This window comes from Salvelinus alpinus, chromosome 9 (assembly GCF_045679555.1).
Source record: "Salvelinus alpinus chromosome 9, SLU_Salpinus.1, whole genome shotgun sequence".
In the NCBI taxonomy this organism is placed as follows: Eukaryota; Metazoa; Chordata; class Actinopteri; order Salmoniformes; family Salmonidae; genus Salvelinus; species Salvelinus alpinus.
Genome location: NC_092094.1, coordinates 75,005,539 through 75,023,778, shown reverse-complemented (window position 1 = coordinate 75,023,778; position 18,240 = coordinate 75,005,539). Strand labels below are relative to the sequence as shown.

At 48.5% G+C, this 18,240-nt stretch overlaps 1 protein-coding gene across 1 annotated transcript in view; it reads right to left on the bottom strand.

Moving 5' to 3' along the window:
- The window catches only part of LOC139530626 (kinesin-like protein KIF26B), a 156,659-nt gene that overhangs the window by 6,926 nt on the left and 131,493 nt on the right, over window positions 1-18,240 (bottom strand). The window contains exons 12-18 of the mRNA XM_071327202.1: window positions 17,970-18,141; window positions 16,804-17,672; window positions 15,957-16,089; window positions 15,517-15,778; window positions 12,705-15,350; window positions 7,431-7,633; window positions 4,211-4,361 (exon numbers count right to left, since the gene is read on the bottom strand). Coding sequence (XP_071183303.1) covers window positions 4,211-4,361; window positions 7,431-7,633; window positions 12,705-15,350; window positions 15,517-15,778; window positions 15,957-16,089; window positions 16,804-17,672; window positions 17,970-18,141 — 4,436 coding nt within the window. The remainder of the gene's footprint in view (window positions 1-4,210; window positions 4,362-7,430; window positions 7,634-12,704; window positions 15,351-15,516; window positions 15,779-15,956; window positions 16,090-16,803; window positions 17,673-17,969; window positions 18,142-18,240) is intronic.

Here is an 18,240-nt window from a genome sequence, read left to right as displayed (position 1 = left end):
TGAACTTCTTCCATTTTCTAATAATTGCGCCAACAGTTGTTGCCTTCTCACCAAGCTGCTTGCCTATTGTCCTGTAGCCCATCCCAGCCTTGTGCAGGTCTACAATTTTACCCCTGATGTCCTTACACAGCTCTCTGGTCTTGGTCATTGTGGAGAGGTTGGAGTCTGTTTGATTGAGTGTGTGGACAGGTGTCTTTTATACAGGTAACGAGTTCAAACAGGTGCAGTTAATACAGGTAATGAGTGGAGAACAGGAGGGCTTCTTAAAGAAAAACTAACAGGTCTGTGAGAGCCGGAATTCTTACTGGTTGGTAGGTGATCAAATACTTATGTCATGCAATAAAATGCAAATTAATTACTTAAAAATCATACAATGTGATTTTCTGGATTCTCTCACAGTTGAAGTGTACCTATGATAAAAAATTACAGACCTCTACATGCTTTGTAAGTAGGAAAACCTGCAGAATCAGCAGTGTATCAAATACTTGTTCTCCCCACTGTATGTATATATTCTTATTCCATTCCTTACTTAGATTTGTGTGTATTAGGTAGTTGTTGTGGAATTGTTAGATTACATGTTAGATATTGCTGCACTGTCGGAACTAGAAGCACAAGCATTTCGCTACATTTTATGTGACCAATAAAATGTGATTTGATTTGAAGAAAAACGGACTATAATTTCTATCTCTCAGGTTTCCCCTATCACCATCCAGCCCAATATCATTCTGAATAGGCTAGACGTTCTTTCAAAGCGATAGTCCGCTGAAATAAAATGGTGATTAATGCCTCAGTGATGGCATTTTTTCCCCGTAATGAGGCAAGTGTCTGAATTAATTTGTTGTGGCAGAGAGGAGGAAGTAGAACCCTTCAGAATTTAGCCAGTTTCCCATTACAATCTGAAAGAGTTACATAATAATCAGATTTAGCCTTTCTGATTTGTCTTACACAATGATTCCTCAGTTGCTTAAACGCTTGCCAGTACCAGACCTAAGCCTGTGTTCCTGGCCTTGACACAAGTATCATCTCTTATGAATGACTTATGATAATTCCATAGTGTACCAGGCATTCAATCTACCTTTAACCTTTCATTTTTTGAAGGGCACATGATTATCCACAATAGTGTTGAAGACTCAAAGCTAAATCAACTTCAGGGATAGCTGAAATGCAATCAAGGTCACTAAAATAAAGCCTGTTCAGTGAAGTTCCTCTTTGTGATAACACAAGGCTTAGATTTTTCTATTCTCACATCTGTAACACAAACAACTGCGCAATGGGCACTAATGTCTTGGGTGAAGACAACAGTAGAAACATATTTCTCAGGTGTATTTGTTAAAATAAGCTCAATTAGAGTTGACTTTGAGGGATCTTTAGGGTTGGGCCGTGTAGGCTTAGACACCAGCTGGGTTAGGTTTAGATCATTACACATGTCTCTTAGATAGTCTGAAGTCTGCATTTCCCAATCATAATTTAAGTCACCCAGGATAATAACTTCTGATTTAGTAAAAGAAGACAACAAACTAGTTAACTCCTCGAGTGCAAAAGGGTTAGCTGAGGGAGGATGGTAGACCCCTACAACAGTTATGGATACATTTTCCCCCAGACAAAGGCTTAAAGATAGTAACAAAAAACGATTGTCAAGCGAAAGAGATTTTATTATTATTTTATTTTTTATTTAAATGGCCACTCCACCACCTCTACCATGTCTGTAAACTCCGAACACATTATAACCCTCAATATTAATATCAGAATCCAGAATGTCCCCAGAGATCCAAGTTTCAGTCAATACCAGAATGTCCGGATTTGTCTGCATAGCCCAGATCTTGATTTAATCCAGTTTAGGAAGTAAGCTCCTGAAGTTCAGATGTATCAACCCAAGTCCTTTATGATTTTTAACGTCACATGGAAACTCAAACAATCTATGTTAAATAGGCGGTTGCAGGCCCTGTCTGATGGTTGATATAGTTGGTAAGGCTATAAGATTGCATAGAACTGCACCATTTGGTCGGTCTATCCCTATTAGTATGAGTAGAAATTGGAATTACTTTTCCAAGGTTAGCACCACAGGGCCTGAGGCCGCAGCCAATGTCAATACGAGGAACTCAGAGTAACCAATGATGAAATGCTATAAACTGACTTACATGGGATTTGGTTGCTATCGCGCAACAGCCCAAGCCCTCTACGTGATTTGAAAACCGAGGGGTATTCAAGTTTGTGGAATTCCCATTTGAACCAAAAGCACTGGGTGAGTAGACCACAGTTGGCTTCTGTTTTGAGCTAACAATAGCAGATCTAAGTGGAGTTCAAATGAATGGGTACAAGATTACAACTGACAACACCCCTGGTAGTATAGACAGCAGTGCGACGATAACGCTTAGAAAGGATGGCAGGTATTACCTGAGCGGGGCTTGGTCTGTCTCTGAGTCAATATCTTAATGCTGCCTTGAAATGTGAAGAGAGGATTCAGGCTCCTAGACTTCTACAGTGCATTCGGAAAGTATTCAGACCTCTTTAATTTTTCCACATTTTGTTACGTTACAGCCTTATTCTAAAATTGATTCAATCTACACACAATACCCCATAATGACAAAGCGAAAAAATTCAAAACAAAAATACCTTATTTACATAAGTATTTAGACCCTTTGCTCAGGTGCATCCTCTTTCCATTGATCATCCTTGAGATGTTTCTACAACTTGATTGGAATCCACTTGTGGTAAATTCAATTGATTGGACACCTATATAAGGTCCCACAGCTGACAGTGCATGTCAGAGCAAAAACCAAGCCATGAGGTTGAAGGAATTGTCCGTAGTGCTCCGAGACAGGATTGTGCGAGGCACAGATCTGGGGAAGGGTACCAAAACAATTCTGAAGCATTGAAGGTCCCCAAGAACACAGTGGACTCCATCCTTCTTGAATGGAAGAAGTTTGGAACCACCAAGACTCTTCCTAGAGCTGGCCACCCGGCCATAGTTAGCAATCGGGGGAGAAGGGCCTTGGTCAGGGGGGTGACCAAGAACACGCGGGTCACTCTGGCAGAGCTCCAGAATTCCTTTATGGAGATGGAAGAACCTTCCAGAAGACCAACCATCTCTGCAGCACTCCACCAATCAGGCCTTTATGGTAGAGTGGCTTGGCAGAAGCCACTCCTCAGTAAAAGGCACATGACAGTCCACTTGGAGTTTGCCAAAAGGCACCTAAATGACTCCCAGACCATGAGAAACAAGATTCTCTGGTCTGATGAAACCAAGATTGAACTCTTTGGCCTGAATGCCAAGCGTCACTTCTGAAGGAAACCTGGCACCATCACTACGGTGAAGCATGGTGGTGGCAGCATCATGCTGTGGGGATGTTTTTCAGCTGCAGGGACGGATAGACTAGTCAGGGAAAGATGAATGGAGCAAAGTACAGAGAGATCCTTGATGAAAACTTGCTCCAGGGCGCTCAGGACCTCAGACTGGGGCGAATGAACAGGACAACAACCCTAAGCACACAACCAAGACTATGTAGGAGTGGCTTTGGGACAAGTCTCTGAATGTCCTTGAGTGGCCCAGCCAGAACCTGGACTTGAACCCAATCGAAACATCTCTGGAGAGACCTGGAAAAAGCTGTGCAGTGAACCTCCCCATCCAACCTGACAGAACGTGAGAGGATCTGCAGCTTGTAGCGTCATAAGAAGACTCAAGGCTGTAATCGCTGCAAAAAGGCGCTTCAACAAAGTACTGTGTGTAGATTGATGAGAGGAAGAAAATATTGAATCTATTTTAGAATAAGGCTGTAACGTAGCAAAATGTGCAGAAGGGAAGGGGTCTGAATACTTCGTGCCACTTCTTCTGTTGACAAATATCACCAGCAGCTATTAGTGTAATCCAACTCTGCCATATGTGCCTTTATGAGTCTATTAGACGGATCAATATCAGCTGGTATGTCAGCTATGAGATGTACTTATGTGTTATATGATGCTCCGTCTGACAGATCTGAGCAATGGAACAGAGATTTTATATTGGAGACAAGGGGGAGATTGTGTGAGTGAGTGTGTGTGTGTGTGAATGTATGTGCGTGTGTGCGTACCACAGCCATATTATAGGGAGGTAGGGGCTTTGACTGTGCAGCCAGACAGAAGGTGTTAGCAACAAGATTACTGTAGGTGTCAAGGTTTTGTGTGTGGCTGCAGTACAAGTATCACACACACACACACACTCACATTTACTTACATTCAGTGGTCCATTTGTCTGGCTCCAGCATCAGGTGCTGCTTGGTCTGCTCCAGCTCTTTCTTCAGCCAGTCATACTTGGCTCGGATCTCGGAGATCCGCTGCTGCCTGTGCTCCAAGGTCTTCAGCTTAGCACTGAAATAAACCACCTCCTGATGGAGAGACAGAGAGAGGAGAGGGAGGGGAGAGAGAGAGAAAGACAAAGAAGAGAGTGAGAGATTGAAAAGGAGAGCGAGATGTAGGGGGATTTTAAAGAAAGAAAGAAAGAAAGAAAAGGTGAGAGAGAAATAAAAAATTTGAAGAAAGAGTGAGAGTGTCAGCAGTGTACAAAACAAATGGAGTGGGGTCAATGTAATAGTCCGGTGGCCATTTGATTACTTGTTCAGCAGTCTTATGGCTTGGGGGTAGAACGCTGTTAAGGAGCCTTTTGGTCCTAGACCTAGCGCTCTGGTACCGCTTGTCCTAGACCTAGCGCTCTGGTACCGCTTGTCCTAGACCTAGCGCTCTGGATGACTGGAGTCTCTGACAATTTTATGGGCCTTCCTCTGACACCGCCTATTATATAGGTCCTGGATGGCAGGAAGCTTGGCCTCAGTGATGTACTGGGCCGTACGCACTACCCTCTGTAGCGCCTTACGGTCAGATGCCGAACAGTTGCCATACCAGGCGGTGATGCAACCGGTCAGGATGCTCTCGATGGTGCAACTGTAGAACTTTTTGAGGATCTGGGAACCCATGCCAAATCTTTTCAGTCTCCTGAGGGGGATTTTTGTGATTTTTTTTGTCGTGCCCTCTTCACGACTGTCTTGGTGTGATTGGACCATGATAGTTCGTTGGTGATGTGGACACCAAGAAACTTGAAACTCTCGACCCACTCCACTACAGCCCCGTTGTTGTTAATGGGGGCCTGTTCGGCCCGTCTTTTCCTGTAGTCCACGATCAGCTCCTTTGTCTTGTTCATATTGAGGGAGAGGTTGGAGTTGTGTTTGGCCACGCAGTCGTGGGTGAACAGGGACTACAGGAGTGGACTAAGTACACACCCCTGAGGGGCCCCAGTGTTGAGGATCAGCATGACAGACGTGTTGTTCCTTACCCTTACCACCTGGGGGCGGCCCATCAGAAAGTCCAGGATCCAGTTGCAGAGGGAGGTGTTTAGTCCCAGTGTCCTTAGCTTAGTGACGAGCTTCATGGGCACTATGGTGTTGAACGCTGAGCTGTAGTCAATGAACAGCATTCTCACATATGTGTTCCTTTTGTCCAGATGGGAAAGGGCAGTGGGGAGTGCGATTGAGATTGCATCATCTGTGGATCTGTTGGGGCGGTATGCGAATTGGAGTGGGTCTAGGGTATCCGGGAGGATGTGAGCCATGACCAGCCTTTCAAAGCACTTCATGGCTGCCGATGTGAATGCCACGGGGTGGTAATCATTTAGGCACAGGGACTATGGTGGTCTGCTTGAAACATATAGGTATTACAGACTCGGTGAGGGAGAGGTTGAAAATGTCAGTGAAGACACTTGCCAGTTGGTCTGCGCTTGCTTTGAATACACATCCTGGTAATCCATCTCGCCCCCCGGCTTTGTGAATGTTGACCTGTTTAAAGGTCTTGCACACATCGCCTACCGAGAGCGTTGTCACGCAGTCATCCAGAACAGCTGGTGCTCTCGTGCATGCCTCAGAGTTGCTTGCCTAGAAGTGAGCATAAAGGCATTTAGCTCGTCTGGTGGCTCGCGTCACTGGGCAGCTCGCTTCTGGGTTTCCCTTTGTAGTCCGTAATAGTTTTCAAGCCCTGCCACATCCGACGAGCATTGTAGCGGTGTAGTAGGATTCAATATAAATCATGTATTGATGCTTTGCTTGTTTGATGGTTCGTCTGATGGCATAGCGGGATTTCTTATAAGCGTACGGATTAGTGTCCCGCTCCTTGAATGCGGCAGCTCTAGCATTCATAGCTCGATGCGGATATTGCCTGTAATCTATGGCTTCTGATTGGGATATGTGCGTACGGTCACTGTGGGGACGACGTCGTCGATGAAGCCGATGACTGAAGTGGTATACTCCTCAGTGCCACTGGATGAATCCCGGAACATATTCCAGTCTGTGCTAGCAAAACAGTCCTGTAGCGTATCATCTGCGTCATCTGACCACTTCCGTATTGAGCGAGTCACTGGTACTTCCTGCTTTAGTTAATCAGGAGGATAGAATTATGGTCAGATTTGCCAAATGGAGGGCGATGGAGAGCTTTGTATGCATCTCTATGTGTGGAGTAAAGGTGGTCTAGAGTTTTTTTTCTCTGGTTGCACATGTGACATGCTGGTAAAAATTTGGTAAAACTGATTTAAGTTTGCCTGCATTAAAGTCCCCTTCCACTAGGAGTGCCGCTTCTGGATTAGCATTTTCTTGTTTGCTTATGGCCTTATAGATTTGGTTGTGCGGTCTTAGTGCCAGCATCGGTCTGTGGTGGTAAATAGATGGCTACGAATAATATAGATGAGAACTCTCTTGGTAAATAGTGTGGTCTACAGCTTATCATAGGGTACTCTACCTCAGGCGAGCAATACCTCGAAACTTCTTTAATATTAGACATCGTGCACCAGCTGTTATTGACAAAAAGAATCACACCCCCACCTCTCGTCTTACCAGACGTAGCATCTCTGTTCTGCCGGTGCATGGAAAATCCCACCAGCTCTATATTATCCGTGTCGTCGTTCAGCCACGACTCGGTGAAACATATTACAGTTCTTAATGTCCCGTTTGTAGGATAATCGTAATCGTAGGTCATCAATTTAATTTTCCAATGATTCCATGTTAGTAAGTAGAATGGAAGGCAGTGGGAGTTTACTCGCTTGCCTACGGATTCTCAGAAGGCAGACCGATCTGCGTCCTCTTTTCCTCCGTCTTTTCTTCACGCAAATGACTTGGATTTGGGCCTGTTCCCGGGACAGCAGTATATCCTTCTTGCCGGACTCGTTAAAGGAAAAAGCTTCTTCCAGTCTGTGGTGAGTAATTCCAGTTCTGATGTCCAGAAGTTATTTTCAATCATAAGGGACGGTAGAAGCAACATTATGTACAAAATAAGTAAAAAAACAAGTTACAAACAACGCAAAAAACGAATAAAATAGCACAATTGGTCAGGGGCATGTAAAACGTCACACATCCTGCCATCTTAACTCTTCGACGTCATCCCCCCCCTCTCTCTCTCTCTCTCTCTCTCTCTCTCACCTTGTTTCCTTTCTCTCTCCTCCTCTGCAGGCGCTCCACGTCGTCTATCTTGTAGACCTTTATCTCGAAGGGTTCCGTGGTTCCCCTGGGGGCGGGGCTTAGCGGGCCGTCGACCCAGCGTACGCTGGAGCTGATGGCAGGCTTCCTGATCAGAGAGGACGAGTCCAGGGTCAGGCTGGGAATCAGACGACGACGCTGGGTACCTGGACACATGCACACATACATAGAAAGAGACACACACACACACACACAGCAAAAGACACAGACGCATGCACGCACACAGTTAATGGGGACACCGGGAGAAGAATACTTTTTGGTATTGTTGTTCCCATTTCAATTTCCATGTATATGCTTCATTCACATTATTGTGTTGCCAAAGCAACAATGTTGAACAATTCAACATTGAAAAACATATATCACAATAAAGGAAAACTAATATTTTGGTATTAGTTTCATTAGACCATTGTTGACATAGTTCCAAAATGTTTTGCTTGTCAGTAATCAGGTTTTCAAGATATGTAACCAGCGGTGTAGTGGTGGCAATACGCAGGTATACAACGTATACCCACTTTCACTGGGCATTGTCTATACTCACCAGAGTATAGACTCACCAGAGCTCTCCAGAGGGTAGTGCAGTCTGCACAACACATCACCGGGTGTAAACTACCTGCCCTCCAGGACACCTACAGCACCCGATGTCACAGGAAGGCCAAAAAGATCATCAAGGACAACAACCACCCGAGCCACTACCTGTTCACCCCGCTATCATCCAGAAGGCGAGGTCAGTACAGGTTCTATCTCAAGGCCATCAGACTGTTAAATAGCCATCAGTAGCACCTTAGAGGCTGCTGCCCTTATATACATAGACTTGAAATCACTGGCCACTTTAATAATGTTTACATATTTTGCATTACTAATCTCATAAGTATATACTGTACACTATTCTATTCTACTGCATCTTAGTCTATGCCGCTCCGACATTGCTCGTCCAAATATTTATATATTCTTAATTCCATCCTACTTTGAAGCAAGGTAAGACATGCCTCAGAATATGAAGTAAAACATTCAGGTTTCAAAAAATGAAGGAACGGGCTAAATATAGCGACGCTAATAATAGGCTTAACCGTCTTCTGGTAGATGGAAAGGCTTTCCCAAAAGCCTTCTCTATTAACTAGCTACAAAGTAGCTTATGCCTACCTGTCAGAATGATATCATGATTCTTTGTGTCAATCCAGTGGCCATTTCTTTTTCAAACTCCATCTCGTGTGCTACAGAAACATGGCTAAGCAAACACTAGTGCTAAGTGCCTGCACACTTGAATTAAAGGGTACTTACTCTCAAAAATCGAAATGTATTATATATTTTTTTATAACAGAGCCAAGAGCCCAGACCTCAAAGTGATCTCCTGATGTGGTCTAAGCATTGTTAACATACACACATACACTTTTGTTGTTTTTCTGCAAATAAGGGTGACTTTTTGGGGAAAATCTGAAACGTGAATTTCTGACTCAGTTTATCTGTTTCAATAGTAGGCCTACTATTAGCCTACTTGCGCAGTACAGCTTGGGTTGGCCTGACTATGAAAGACCACTATTGGATTTATCATTTTAGGTAATTCAGAGTGTACTGTATGCCACTTGATTGCTGACAAGCAAAACATTTTGGTACTATGTCAACAATAGACTAATGAAACAAACACCAACCGATCCTTTGTGGGTTGTGTTTGCCTTTAAGAAACATTCATTAGAATGTGTAGAATTCAGTAGGATCTATCTCTCTCGCTCATCACCTACAGGACAAATAAGAAACATACAGTAGGCTGCGTTTACACAGTCAGCCTAATTCTGATATTCTGCCCAATTATTGAACTGATTGATCAAAAGTCCAATATTTGGCAAAAGATCAGAATTGGGCTGCCTGTGTAAACGCAGCCACAGTGCAACTCTACATCTGTGACTGTGACTGGGTCAGGAGAACAGCATAGTGACGTGTTGTTTTGTTCTGTTCTGCTGACAAGGACGTGACCAGGCTTTAGTTTGACAAAGGCAGCAGGAGTAAACATCAGGGCAAATAGCTGATAACCAAACCAGGACAGACAGCTGATGACCAAACCAGGACAGATAGTTGATGACAGAGCCAAGAGTACTACACTGCCATTCTGCCAGGGGCTGGCGTTGGGGTGGGAGCTGGGGTTAGGTCTAGCATTGGAGTAGGGGTTGGAGAGAGGGGCCTAGGTTTGGGAGGGGGGGGATTGGTTGAGTAGGACTGTGTTCTGGCAATGACACCAATCCAGTATTTAGCATGAGTTCCTGGGGGAGGATGGGGGAGAGAGGAGAGAAAAAACAGAACGGTTGAGAGGGGAGATGGGGAGAGCAGCAAAGAGGAGAGAAGAGACGGGGAGAAAACGCAGCAGAACCGAACAGAAGATAAGAGAGGGGAGAGAGAGAACAGAGAAAGAGAGGGGGAAAGAGAACAGAGAAAGAGGGGAGAAGAGAACAGAGAAAGAGAGGGGAGAGAGAGAACAGAGAAAGAGTGTGGAAGAGAACAGAGAAAGAGATAGGAGAAGAGAACAGAGAAAGAGAGGGGAGAAGAGAACAGAGAAAGAGAGTGGAGAAGAGAACAGAGAAAGAGAGTGGAGAAGAGAACAGAGAAAGAGAGTGGAGAAGAGAACAGAGAAAGAGAGTGGAGAAGAGAACAGATAAAGATAGTGGAGAAGAGAACAGAGAAAGAGAGGGGAGAAGAGAACAGAGAAAGAGAGGGGAGAAGAGAACAGAGAAAGAGGGGAGAGAGAGAGAGAACAGAGAAAGAGAGGGGAGAGAGAGAACAGAGAAAGAGTGGAGAAGAGAACAGAGAAAGAGAGGGGAGAGAGAGAACAGAGAAAGAGTGGAGAAGAGAACAGAGAAAGAGTGGAGAAGAGAACAGAGAAAGAGGGGAGAGAGAGAACAGAGAAAGAGAGGGGAGAGAGAGAACAGAGAAAGAGAGGGGAGAGAGAGAACAGAGAAAGAGAGGTGAGAGAGAGAGAGAACAGAGAAAGAGTGGAGAAGAGAACAGAAAAAGAGTGGAGAAGAGAAAAGAGAAAGAGAGTGGAGAAGAGAACAGAGAAAGAGAGGGGAGAGAGAGAACATAGAAAGAGAGGGGAGAGAGAGAACAGAGAAAGAGAGAGAACAGAGAAAGAGATAGGAGAAGAGAACAGATAGGAGAAGAGAACAGAGAAAGAGAGTGGAGAAGAGAACAGAGAAAGAGAGTGGAGAAGAGAACAGAGAAAGAGAGTGGAGAAGAGAACAGAGAAAGAGATAAGAGAACAGAGAGAGATAGGAGAAGAGAACATAGAAAGAGATAGGAGAAGAGAACAGAGAAAGAGAGTGGAGAAGAGAACAGAGAAAGAGAGTGGAGAAGAGAACAGAGAAAGAGAGTGGAGAAGAGAACAGAGAAAGAGAGTGGAGAAGAGAACAGAGAAAGAGATAGGAGAAGAGAACAGAGAAAGAGATAGGAGAAGAGAACAGAGAAAGAGGAGAAGAGAACAGAGAAAGAGAGTGGAGAAGAGAACAGAGAAAGAGAGTGGAGACGAGAACAGAGAGAGATAGGAGAAGAGAACAGAGAAAGAGAGTGGAGAAGAGAACACAGAAAGAGAGGGGAGAGAGAGAAGAGCATTTGGTGATCACAGGGTGGAGAGATAAGCCTAGCGGGTCAGTCCCTCTTATCTGACCAGCGTGCTGGAATGTGTGCGCGCACACACACACACAATTTCCATTTGCATAGAAATTGGCAGCCATGTCAGCAGACAGGTTTTTATCAGATTCACACACAGGGACGGGGTGAAGGGAGAGGGGGGGGGGGGGGGGGGCGAGAGGTGCCGTTAATAAGGTTCCGTCTGTCTCTTTGTCTCCGAGCGCAACAGAAAGGTCACAAAGACAGATCTGCTCTAAGTCACCTTCGAGTCACCCATTTGTACCTTATTACTGCCTGCTGCATCAGGACACAGTGGAGAGAGAGAGAGAAACCAAGCGATGGAAAATCCAATATTACAGTAAAGAGCAACCATACATGAGACCCTCAACTGGAAACCTGATTAAAAAAAGTTTTTTTCCCAAGCAAGCCTCTCTCTCTCCCTCCCGCTTCCTCTCTCTCCCTCTCTCTGCTGGAGCAGCCACAGGCCGGGCTGTGTTGGCCCGGGTTCTGCGGTTCTAAGTCAGCCATAGATAAGCCTGATCACTGTTCCCTCTTACTGCCTCTCTGGACGGGAGGGGGGAGAGAGAGAGGGAGGAGAGAGAGGGAGAGGTGGAGGGCAAGTGGAGGGTAAGTGGAGAGGGAGAGTTAAGGGAATGGAGGGTAGCTTTGGAGAGGTAGGGGGTGGCAAGGGGGATGAAAAGGGGTCCCAGCCTAGAAGGGGGGGGGGGATAAGGGAGAGGAGAGGGAGGAATGGAGAGGGTACAGGGGTTAAAGAGTGCACTGCTTTCCTGAGGCCACCCACAGAACTCTCTGACAATGGCCATCTGTCTGCCCAACAAGACCACTCTCACTACCAACCTCTCAGGGGTGAGGGGAGAGGGAGGGAGGGGGATATGATGAGAGGTGAGGAGAAAGGAGGGGTTGAAACCTGATTTAGTTATTTATTTCCAAATTTGTCCAGAGGCATAGTTTATTTTTAAATAATAAATGGAAGTCTTGTGAGCTACATTTCGCTGCCGCTGCGATTCATATCGAAATGGGACAGTTTACTAACCAAACATGTTATCTAAAATAGAGGGTTCATTCATCAGTGTTTTTAACCATGCCTGGGCTGGTTCTGGGCAGTGGGGCTGAGGAGCATCCTGGGAGAAGGTGACAGCCTAATGTGGCGATTCATCATGGCTGACTTTAAGAGAATGACTCTGATAAGCCTTTCACTATTACACGCCTCCCGGACTGACTGGCTGCCTGCCTGGTTGCCTGCCTGCCTCCCTCCTTGCCTGCCTGGCTGGTCACCTTACTTACCTGACAGCTTGTTTCATATTCAAAGGTTTTATTCTATTTCTATTCAGGACAGAGCGTGAACTGGAGGTCGAGTATGAGGGATGTAAGCTACGTGACTAAGGTTATAGTTAGTTGAACAAAGGTAATTGAACATCTATAGAGTTACCCTTTAAATACATGTCTGTACTGTTTTGTGTAGTGTATAAATGGAACAGGAAAACTAAGCATAAAGGAAGGGACGTTAAAAAGACGTTAAAAAGACGTTAAAATAACGTTGAAAAAATGTATTGTGCTCACTGGGAAGCAGCATAAGGAGCAGACCTGTGTTGTTGTTCCTCTTCTTGTTGTTCTTGAGGCTACGGCGGCTGCTGCTGGTGGCTGAGCTGTGTTCGCTCAGAGAGTCCTGGGCAGAGGAGGTGCTTCCTGTGGCCTCGCTGTCCCTCAGCATGCTCTCGTAGCCACTGCTGGCCCCGCTGTGGTAGAACAGGGCTGTCTTCCCCATGGCCGGGGGCAGCTCGCCACTCAGAACACTGCTGTTGTCACTGGCATGGCCGCTGCTGCAGCGCTGAGGCCGCTTGGGGGCTGTGATCTTACTGTAGGGAGACGGCAGGGTGTGGACTATCACTGGTCTCTCCTCTCCCTGTGTCCCTCCACCACCTGCTCCACCTCCACTTCCTCCGGCACCCCTCTCCTCCCCAGCCTCGGAGCCTCCTACTCGGTTGTGACTGGTTGATCGAGAGCCTCCGTTGCCCTGAAGCAGCTCGGAGATGCGTCCGTTGGCGGCTCTCAGAGGCAGCTTGACGGTCAGGCCTCCCCCTCGGCTGCGACTCAGAGACTGGGTGGCCCAGGAGCCAGAGCTGGGTTCCTTGTTCTGTCCCAGGGCCTGGCTGGAGGTCTGACCCTGGGGCTGGGGCTGGGTCTTGCCGTTGGGAGGCAAGCTGGAGCTGCGGTTGACAGACTGGGGCAGAGACTTGGTGGAGAAGCTGAGTGTCTTGGTGCTGGAGGCCGAAAGGCTGCGGGTCTTAGGGCTGGCCATCAGCAGCTTGCTGACCGCTGAGATCTTCGACTGGCTCGACTTGGGCGACTTGGGAGCACTGCCGGGGCTGTTACCGGAACCGTTTCCATTAGGGGAGGAGGATGACACTGAGCCACAACGGATGATGCTACGTCCGGGATGGGGCATATTGCAGTCCCCCCTCCCCCCTCCGGCTGCCCCCTTCCAGCCCAGAGAGCTGAGGCTCTCCCCCCTCTCCAGGGAGAGGCAGTCGTAGTGGGGGCCAAGAGAGCTGTGACCTCCATGGGACCGCCCCAGAGAGTTGGTTCTGTTAGCCAGCTGCTCTAGTTTAGCACTGAACAACCTACTGCTCTCCACATTAGACCCCTTCTGTTTCCCTCCACCAAGCCCACCTAGGTCCTCCGGGGTGCTCCCCAGGAAGGAGAGGCCATGGCTGGGTGCGTGCAGGGGGCTGAGGGGGCCTCCTGCCCGGTTCTTCTGGTCCAGACTGGACTTGCGTACTGGTGGCAGCGGTGGGATCCCTTTCTGGCGGGAGAACAGGCCTTGTCTCCCGGACGACCCCCGTCGGTCCAGTGTTGCCCTCGGACTACAGGGGGTGGAGGTGGTGATCCCTAGGCCCCGGTACTCCCCCCCTGCCCCTCCTCCGTTAGCGCCGTAGCGGAGTGAGTCCTCGTCCAGGCCGTCATGGCGGTTGATCCGGTGCCAGCCGCGGGGCAGACTGGCGGTGCGCAGGATGTCGGCAGAGTAGACGGGAGTCATCAGACATTCCCCAGAGCTGACCAGCACCATCTCACAGCCATCCACCACCCTCTTACAGGAGTCTGGAGAGGAGACGGTCTCACCGCTGCTGGAGCTGCAACGGTCCCCTCCGTAGCCACTGTCCACCCTGCTGGCCCTGTCACCCTGGGGCCAGGCCTGGGTCTTAGCTGGGTCTGTCTTGACTGGTGGCTCCACCACCCTCTTCTCCGGCTTCACCTTACACACCAGCTCCTTAGGCCTCACATCGCCTCCATCTCTCTTCATCCAGGGGTCGTCGAAGCTGAGTTCGCTGGACATGGAGGCCAGGACCAGGGCTTGGGCTGGGGCTGGGGCAGGCTTGGCTGGGTCCTTGGACAACAGAGTCTTGGTAGGGGAGGACAGTATAGTGGGCTCCTGTATAACCATGGGTTTGACGGCCACACAGGGGTGGACTGTGATGTTGGTCTTGAAAGGGAGGAAGTTGCTGGAGGCCCCCAGGGTCTGGATGTTGGAGACGGTGATGTTGGTCTTACCCATGGAGGGAGACAGTCTCTTCAGCCTCTCTTTAGTCAGGGTGCTCTTCTCCTTCTCCGTTCCGTTCTCATCTCCACACAACACTACTTCGCTGTCAGGAGTCTTCCTTCCTCTAGAACCCAGGGACACCTCATCTTGCTCCTCTGCCCCAGAGAGAGGCACCTGTGGGGGGTCTAGCTCGGCCAGAGCCTCCCCATGTCCATGGGACTGGCCGAAACTGTGCAGGGACTGATCCCCGTCACTCCCAGCACTCAGCTCACTCAGCCACGATGAGATGGACGACCGGCAGCTCGGCAGCGCCGCCATCGCCTCTCCTTCCACGCGAAGCTTCGCCATGCTGACTTCCGCCATGGCGATCACCCCGGCGACTGAGGCGCTTGTCATTGTGACCATTCCGGTGGTCGTAACAATGACAGTAGTGTTGTTTCCATAGCACTCCAGGTCATCGCTGATGCTGCTGATGATGGAGACAGGGCGGGATCCTGAGGCCAGGGCGGTGACGGAACAGTCGCTGGTGAAGCTAATGATGCTAGTGGGACGACCGCCACTCTCCAGCATGCCCCGGACATCCAGCCCCTCCTCACACCCCAGGGTGAATACCAGCTCATCTTCCCCCAGAGAGCGAGGGTCTGCTGGGGCTGGGGTAGAGGAGGGGCTGGGGGCTAGAGCAGGAACTGGGGCTGGGGGAGGCAGAGAAAGATGGGAAGGAGGAAGAGAGAGGATAGACAATGAAAGGAAAATATGTAAGGAACGTAAAATGAATTCGCTGTACGAAACCACTGTCATACATAAAAAACATCTTCAAAAAACACTTGTCACAGTAATAGAATAAAGAGCAAGACTTACTGTCCCTGCGTACATCCAGAGGTATCTGAGGAACATTATCGTCACACAGTGTTTCAGCAGACCCCAGGCTGGCAGACAAGGAGTCGGTGCGCTTTAGCACCTGGGGACTCATTCTCATCGGGGAGGTCCTGGACAGGGACTTCAGCTGTAGCAGGGAATCTGTAGAGGACCTCCCACTATCTGCAGCCAGGCTGTCTGCAGTAGACAGACTCTGGCAGGACAGAGGGGGCGTTCCCGGCATCACACCCTTCTGGGTGTAGACCTTGATTATAATCATAATCAAATATTGGATTTTTATAGTTCTTTTCAAGGACCCAAAGATGCTTCACAACATTACTGTACATTTTCATGGAAATGCATTTTATGAGGTAAAATTCAACCCAATAACTGTAAAATAGCACAAGCAAAGACCGTAGAGGTGTGAGAGCCAGATACTGTACCTTGCAGCGCTGTGAGGGTGAGGAAGGAGGTCTGTAGTCAGAGGTCTTGGTAAGAGAGGCGATGCCCAGCCGAGGAGAACCCAGGGGGCGGGGCTTACCATCACTGCTACTGCCTGCGCTCAAAGACTCACGACTGTCAATCAAATAGAAAGGAAGAGAAATAGAAAAGAAAAAGAAGATATTGAAAACAAAAATACCTTCAAGACAGACATAAAAATTATAAGGCATTCGATAAAACTATACAAGCTAAAGGAACAATAAGTTCTGTTTTTTAAAAGTATTTTATTATAAGTTTTGAAAATTTTACCCCCTTTTTCTCCCCAATTTCGTGGTATCCAATTAGTAGCAGTTACTGTCTTGTCTCATCGCTGCAACTCCCGTACGGACTCGGGTGAGGCGAAGGTCGAGAGCCATGCGTCCTCCGAAACACAACCCAACCGCACTGCTTCTTGACACAACGCACATCCAACCCGGAAGCCAGCCGCACCAATGTGTCGGAGGAAACACTGTGCACCTGGCGACCTGGTCAGCGTGCACTGCGCCCGGCCCGACACAGGAGTCGCTAGTGCGCGATGAGACAAGGATATCCCTGGCGGCCAAACCCTCACTAACCCGGAGGACGCTGGGCCAATTGTGCTCATCGCCTCATGAGCCTCCCGGTCGCAGCCGGTTGCGACAGAGCCTGGGCTCGAACCCAGAATCTCTGGTGGCACAGTTAGCACTGCGATGATGCACCCGGGAGGCCCTAATAAGTTATGTTTTGTGTTATTTTTCGTGTGGACCCTAGGCAGAGTAGCTGTTGCTTTGTAACCGCTAATGGGGATCTTAACAAACAAACAGATCTGACCTGTCATGGAGGCTGGCGCTCTTGGCCCTCTGTAGAGGGTTAGTGCTGGTGTGTCCAGCTCCACTGCTGCCCGTCACACTGCTGCCGCCGGTCAGGCTCAGACTCTCTATCATGGTCTGGGCCAGTTCTGCCTCTTCCACCACCTCCCTGATCTCCTGGAGCTGCTTGTCATTGGACATCCTCCTGGAGGTCTCTACCTCCACCTCCACTCCCACCCCTCCCGTTGGCTCTGTCTCAGACCCAGGGGGAACCAGGGTGTCAGACTTGGCCCCCCTATTAACCGGCACCTCCTCAAAGGGGAACTTGGCCACCTCTTCGCTCCCGTCGATACACTCCAGCCGCTCCTGCAGCTCGGCGAAGGTGTTGCACTTGAGACACTCCGCCCCTTCCTCTGGCACAGGGGGCAGGGGTTGGCCCAGGGGTTGGAGGAGAGGGAGTGGGTGCTGGGTTAGGGCGATGAGGGACTGTGTAGGCAGGGCAAAGGGCTGGGTGTGTGTCTGTGTAGGGGCAGGCTGGGGCTGGGAGAGTACTGTCTGTTGCTGTTGTTGTTGCAGAGTTGGTGTAGTCGGCAGAACGCCAGACTCGGCTTTGTTCTTCAGCAGAGCAGGAATGATGGGGACAAACTCTGGCGGACCCTCGTTGTCGGTCAGCTCACGGTCCGAGACAGCACCCCCATTGGGGCCCACGTAGATGACGGTGTCGCAGGACTGCTCGCTACTGGAGTAGTCATCTGGGTCGCTGGAGAGGTGCAGCAGGGGAAGGTTGGAGTCGGCAGAGCTACGGGAGTGGAATGGTCTCAGGTGGGTGGGGCGACGCATACGACCCTCCTCACACGAACTCTCACCCCCTGACGAACTGGACGTGTATTGCTGAAGAAGAGAGGGAATGTGAAAATGGATGAGAGAAACAACACTTTCTGAAAGACACAAATTAGAATCTCGGTTTCATTTACTGGCCTGTTATTGTAATGCTGGGTCATCAAGTTCCAGCAATACTGAAAGTTAACTTTTTTTTAACTGAAATATCAATCTGAACATTTAGCAGTTGAGCCCCAGAAGAAACAACTGTGAAATGCACGAGAAGGAGAATTGCTTTATGTCATGGACCGATTTATTGATTGAATGAATGATTGAATGACTGAATGTGGCTAAATTGATAATGCCTACCATACTGACTTTGGTCTTCTTCTTCTTCATACGGAGGAGGCGCGAGGCGATCTGGAGGGTGGAGAGCGTGTCAGAGAAGTTGCTAGGCGACGAGGAGATGTGGGCAATCATGGTGGTCCGACAGTTCATGTTGCCCAGCGACTCTCTCAGTAGCATGGTCAGCTTACTGTCCCTGGAACACACACACACATTACATCACGCACATACACTAACACAGGCATAAACACACACACACATGTTAAATTGTGCACACACTCACATTACATCACGC